The sequence below is a fragment of the Caenorhabditis elegans genome, chromosome X (genome assembly GCF_000002985.6).
Source record: "Caenorhabditis elegans chromosome X".
NCBI lineage: Eukaryota > Metazoa > Nematoda > Chromadorea > Rhabditida > Rhabditidae > Caenorhabditis > Caenorhabditis elegans.
Window position 1 is genome coordinate 12,385,526 of NC_003284.9, and position 6,295 is coordinate 12,391,820.

The 6,295-nt window shown below is 32.4% G+C and overlaps 1 protein-coding gene and 1 non-coding gene across 2 annotated transcripts; one reads left to right on the forward strand and one right to left on the reverse strand.

Moving 5' to 3' along the window:
• The first annotated feature begins 3,018 nt into the window (after positions 1 to 3,018).
• Positions 3,019 to 3,167, forward strand: F19H6.8. The gene has a single exon (NR_072266.1). It is a non-coding gene; the product is annotated as an Unclassified non-coding RNA F19H6.8 (non-coding RNA).
• Positions 3,168 to 4,106: 939 nt separating this feature from the next.
• Positions 4,107 to 5,949, reverse strand: nekl-3 (Serine/threonine-protein kinase nekl-3). Its single transcript, NM_077679.9, has 8 exons — positions 5,783 to 5,949; positions 5,649 to 5,737; positions 5,517 to 5,601; positions 5,366 to 5,474; positions 5,193 to 5,320; positions 4,555 to 4,743; positions 4,395 to 4,466; positions 4,107 to 4,341 (listed from the first exon to the last, which is right to left on the reverse strand). Exons 1-8 carry the CDS (start codon positions 5,945 to 5,947, stop codon positions 4,270 to 4,272), a joined length of 909 nt encoding a protein of 302 aa, NP_510080.2. The 5' UTR covers positions 5,948 to 5,949; the 3' UTR covers positions 4,107 to 4,269.
• Between the last annotated feature and the right edge of the window lie 346 nt (positions 5,950 to 6,295).

Below are 6,295 nucleotides of genomic sequence, written 5' to 3' on the forward strand. Positions count from 1 at the left end.
GGGTGCTTGTGTGAGGAAAATGACTTTATAACTCAATTTAGTCATTCAAGTAATTACTTCACCAGAAACATTGACAAGTATGAAAAATTGAATAAAACAACAAATTATCAAGTAAACACATTTTTCTCATAAGTTGAACTATTGGAAATGAATACAAACGATGAAAATGAAAAATTCTTTCCCGTACTCTAATACTGTCAGTGAGAAATTTATTCATTTATCTGTAATTTTTATTGGCTTCTTTTCGTTTTTTTTTGTTGGAAAATTGTAACAGCTGTGTGGAAGAAGCCTTCAAATTTTATTCTAATCACCAAGAAGTAGTCGAAACAAAAAGGGTTTCATAAAAAACGTGCTGAACATTTTGATCTATGTATGTCTGAGAAAAACACTGCAAAATCGAACGAAAACCGGTGCAAATTTCAGGCTGAATAATTTAAACAGGTGAGAAAATTTTACTGAAGTTTTAAAAGAAAACTATTTATAAATATGAAAACGATTGCGCTTCAATTCGATGTAGAAAAGGATTAGTAAGTATAAACTTTCAATCTCATGATTAATACATGAGTTGCGAATAATTTTCGCATTGGGTTTTATAAAGAGTTACCTAATCTAAATGCTACATTACGAAACTAGTTGCTTACATTTATAAAAAAGACCACCAAGAAGAAATTGTGTCAGAATGGAAATCTATTTAAAAAGGCAACGGGGAAATAAAAAATGGAGAAGAGTGCCGCACTGAAAGCGATTTTCTAATTTCTTGAAACATGTGCAATTAGCAGGTTTTTCTCACACAAAGCCCTCTTGTTTTAAACGATTAAAACTATGCAAAAAGGTTTAGATTGTGAACTGGAAAAAGAAGCTGGAATTAACACTTTTTTTTGTATTTATATACTTAGAATTGGTTCGAAATTACACACTTTGGAAACTTTTTGTAAGCTATTACCTTGTTTTTGTTTTTACAAAAATCTAAAAATTGTTCAGGTCAAGTTTAAAATTATCAGATTATTTTCTTTAAAAAAATTCTAAAAACCCGAGTTTTGCCTAACTTTTCTGATTAAATGTGCTCCTCTGCTGCGAAAATGTTTGTAGGGAATAAATTTTCTTTTAGAAAATCAGAAATCAGTGGAATATTTCTTTGATAATTACAACAATCGTTCAATTATCTGCAACAGACATACGACGTACAATACTTTTAAATTTTTCGATTCAAAAGGATAACTTTTTGTTTGAATAATAAGCACAAAGTACATGTTGGCCCACACAAAGAGTCCATCAACACGTGTCGATCAAGGTGAAAGAGATCACTATTGTTACCTGCACAGAGGAAGTTGAGGGAGAGATAGACTAAGTGAGAAATGAGCTTTCGTAAACCGAGTACCTATGAGCACTGACGTCAAAAGCACCGATACCAGTGGTTCGGCTTGCGTGACTTTTCCAACAGTTTTCTACCAAAAAGAAGACAAATGCGCGGGTGAAACTATCAAGTGGTGTTTTATTTCTACTTCGAGAAGAGACTTTGATCCAGACAAAAGTCATGGTTTTAGGTGTTGGGAGAAACGTGCGTTCGCATAGTTCAAAGAAGGTTTTTTCTTTGCTGGAAAGTTTGTTTGAGCTTTCTCAAGTGGAGTGCTTGGTTAAAGAACAATAGGATGCTTTGAAAGTGAATTCGTTAAGATGGAAAAAAAGAGTTACGTAGTTCTCATTTTTGGCACCATATTTGAACTGATTTTTTGATCCTGTTTTTTGGAAACAGATTAGTGTTACTTTTTTGGGAAGTTGACCTGGTCTAGTACTATTTTTCCATTTTGTGTATTACTCGAAATCAGTTCAAAACCATTCAAAAAGCGGCGCCTATTTGGAGAAATTATATTAAGGGACCTTTTTTATCGGAAGGTGGATATAAATCAATTTTATTGTTTGCAAATTTTGAAACATTGAAAATTAATGAATATAAATCAATAGAAAATCTTGGAAAGATAGGCCCCGACCATTTTCTTAGTTTTTAATCAAATTTTACTGAACTTGAAGAAATCTAATTTGTATTTCATATTGCACTGATTGATTAGAACGATAAAAATCCCACACGTGACAGAATACTTATTCGATTTTTTTGGTGAACATTTAAAGCTCAATCATACATCAATTGAAAGTGCAGACATAAAATTTGACCAAATCGTTATATAAAAACTTGAAATTAATGTACCCTCATTTCGAGAAAACGAGCTGTTTACTAAAATCCAGTAACTATTTTTTTGCCTACTGTCATTTAAAATTTCTGCTCAGCATGTGTTGATTGCAAATCCAAACTCTCCCTATTTTTTAGTTTGTTACAAAATCAGTCATCTATAAACTGAGATGTTTTGTGAAAATGAACAATTAAAGATTTTCAAGGAAAATGCTTTTCAATAGGAAAAGCTTGAAGTTTTAATTAAACTCTCATATGATTCATGATAAAATACTAATATTTGAAAACAATTCCAAAAATGTTTGAAGATACATGTTATTGGAATGCTTCCCAAAACGAAAATCAATTATCTCTGCAAAGTTTTTATGGTTTTTGAAATTGAACAATGTTGCAAGTGGTAATTATGACTAAAAGTCACTTGAAGTAGCTTAACAATTTGTAGAGCAAAAAGAGTATTTTCCCACGACTCCCACCAACCCCCTCCGAAAGTGAAACAAACCTCATCACAAATCATATTTCCACGAGGATTCCGAGAAAGCGAATTGTTCTCAGCTCACTAGGAACTCGAAGAGCAAATGAACTTTGTCCCATTCTCGAATGAAAATAGGTGATAAAATAAGGCTCGGCGTCAATTTATTCGGGCACACACCCATTTCTAAAATTGGGTTTTCGCAGTGGAATTGGACAGGAAATTGAAAGAAACAGACGAAATCGAACACGTGACAGTGGGTTTTTGACAATAATACGTGTTCGGATAAACACAATTCTTAGCTTTTCAAATAAGAAATTGAGCTAAAATCAGAAAGGATTAAAATGTGAAAAAACGACACAAAAACTCTTATCTTGAAACACATTTTCAGGAAGATTGATGCGTTTGTATGGGAGAAGAAGGAAGAAAAAGTTTCGATAGAAAATGGAAACTCATTCAGTTTAGTCAGCCAATCTTTTGAATGGGAATAGGCACAAAAAGTCGTGAGAAATGGGAAAGGACCGCCGAGAATAAAAATGATGCACAATTCGCGAAATGAGATAGAACCGGAACGGGAGCGGATATAAAATGACGTAGATGTGATTATCGTTGCCTTTATAAATAAATGGTTATAATACAAATAAAATGTGTTTCGAAATACATTTTTGAAAATTCGAGTCATAGTCCGATGGTATGCTATACTCCCGAACTTTCCATATTTTTTTTTTGTCAATTTTTATGTTCATAATTGACATTTGATCATGAAAACTAAATATTACATGGTTTACTCTACGGTGCGGAAGATAAAAATTTTCAATGTCTAAACAAGACCTTGGATTCTATTGGAAATGGCCAGTTCGCATAAACTTATACAAAGTTACTAGTAAAACGAAAAACACACACGTACCTAAAAAATTGAATGTGGCAAACACAGTGTTAAAACCATGAAAACAACCTAAAACACGTGTTTTTAGCCTCACATTCTTTTAAATTCAATTCGAACACCGTCTAAAATATTGGATTTTTTTTTACACATTCGAAACACAATAGACGGATTTTATTACAAAAATCTCAATTTTCCGTATTCCGACAACATTAATGCAATTGAAAATAAAATGTGAAGCACTCAGAAATATGGTGAGTTACGCGACAAAAACACAATTAAACTTGTTTTTAGCTGTTTGCAAAACAAGATTAACTGAATTGCTAATACGCTGATATCCATAAAACCGCAATGTTCGGTAACAATTCTGATCTTGTGGTTTGTGATCAGAAAATATTTTAGCTAGCGAAAAGGGTCTGAAAAACTTGAAGCTTTCAGGTAAGCACAACCATTCCAACGTACATAGATTACCTACATTTTTATTATTTACACATTACAGCGCTTTTAAAATAATACAACGTTTTTTTAAGCTTTTTTTGGTGTTGGTTTTTTAATGGAAAATCTATATAAAAATAAAACATTTATAATCTACATGAATTAAGAGACAGTATGAGAGTAAAATTTAGCACATCACGGATTCACGTGGTCATTGACGAATGTTTCCACCTTTTGAAAATACAAGAACACTACGTTTTAAAGAAAATGTTTGAAATTGAAATGTTATAGCTTTTTTTAGAATTGCGTTGAAGGAGTTGTTGATTGGTCCCCGGAAGGCGAGAAGTAATTGTTCATGTGTTCGGCAACCTTTAAATTGAAGTTTGTGCTATCAAAATTGAAGAGGCTAACGCGGAACGAACCTGTAGAACTTCACTGGTCTCTGGTCGTTTTGAAGCTTCTGGAAGTATACAACGGGATACCAAGTCGCGGAGCTAAAAATTTTTTCGAATTTGAAAACTGAAAGCACTTATTCCAAATGTTTCAACACCTAAGTTGAACAAAACACAGGTTTGCACTTACTTGCGTTGAATAAATATCAGCAGGCAGAGGTGGATATTCGCAGTTTTCGATTTTCTTGCAAAGTGAGTACAGGTTCATCTTGTCACCGTAGAATGGTGACTGAAGAGCTGCCATTTCGTATAACAGACATCCAGTCGACCATAAATCGGATTTGAAATTATACCCGGATTCTTGAATTCTTTCAGGTGACTGAAAACTTTAAAAGTGTATAAGATGTACAGTACTTTTGTAGTAATCACACCCCAAAAATGAAATAGATTTTTTTTTAAATTTTGATTGATGATATAAATAAAACATGAAGTGTGAATGCATTTTTAGGCTTAAAGAAAAGTACAAACTCTAAACAAAAATTATTTTAAAACGAATGCCACAATGTTTTTAATGTTTTTAAATAGTTTAAAACTTGTGAAGTAAAACTACTAAAAGTACTCCAAAAATATATAAAATATTGGTTCTGAAAAATTAAAGTCTAACTCACGAAAATTCGCAAGTTCAGAAAATTACAAAAAAATCATGTTTTTTTTTTCAATTTCTTGTTATAGTTTTTTCAATAAAAATTACACGAGTCAAAATAATTCTCAAACCGTTAATATTATTACTTCTGTCTTGTTTTTCTGATCGAAATTACCAGGTCTTACCATGTAATAAGGAGTTCCCACGAGTGAATGAGCAGCAGTTGTTTTCGAGGAAAAGAATCGGCCTAGCCCCAAATCACCCAACTTTACGATTCCGTTTCCCGTTATGAAAACATTGGCGGGTTTGATATCTGAATAGATATTATATTTAAAATTAAAAAATGATAAATGGGTACCTCTATGCATTATACGTTTGGAATGCATGTGGGCTAAGGCTCTCGCTAATTGAACAAAATATTTCCAGATTGTCTTTTCAGGAATCAAACGACCACCTTTTTTGAAATGCTAAAAATGTTTTCGTTGTTTTCACAGCTCATTAAAAAAAACCTTAATCATTCGACTCATATCTCCAGCTTCTGCTAATTCGAGAACAATATTTAATTGATTATTATCAATAAAAGATGCGTAGTATCTATAAATAGAATTATCAAAAACACGTGATGTCCCCACCGTTTGTACCTGATCACATTAACATGATTAAGTTGTTTTAACAGATCAATCTCCTTCAGACAGTCTTGCCGCGCTTTTTGGTCCACCATTTCAAATACCTGAATATTAATTCAAAATGCACACCTTAAAGTTTGAAAGCAAACCTGAATCTTTTTGAGTGCCACATGTAAATCTACCCATGTACATTGAGCACGGAAAACTTCACTGAACTGTCCTTTTCCGATTTTCTTCTCGATTATGAATAGTTCCAAGCTGAGTTTATCCGGTGGTGGATCGTCAAAATTATAGATGTTCGAAATTTTGTCCATTTCTGAAATATTGAAGTTTGATGTTTCAAACTTACTTTAAAAAAAAATGATTGATAACGTTAATAAGACGTCTATCCAAAACAATGTGTTATAAACTTGAAAATTTTTCATACACAATCAAAGACCTATATTTTCAGACGAAATGCATATGTTCAAAGTAACAAGAATCTTACCTGATACTTCAGGACCGAAACTTTTGGAAAAATTACATTACATTTAAAACTAATTTTTTTGTTTTCTCGGACCAATCCCCGAATCCACCGATACAATTACACATTCAAATGGATATTACTAGTAACTTACACTATCTCTACAGAAATGATGATAGCTATGTGAAAATCCGTGTGT

Coding starts and splice junctions, on each gene's coding strand:
- nekl-3 (NM_077679.9), bottom strand. CDS start 5,947: ATGGACAAAATTTCGAACATCTATAATTTTGACGATCCACCACCGGAT. Junction 5,321..5,365: donor CAAACGTATAATGCATAGAG/GTACCCATTTAT, acceptor ATATCTATTCAG/ATATCAAACCCGCCAATGTT. Junction 4,744..5,192: donor TGGGAACTCCTTATTACATG/GTAAGACCTGGT, acceptor TAAAGTTTTCAG/TCACCTGAAAGAATTCAAGA.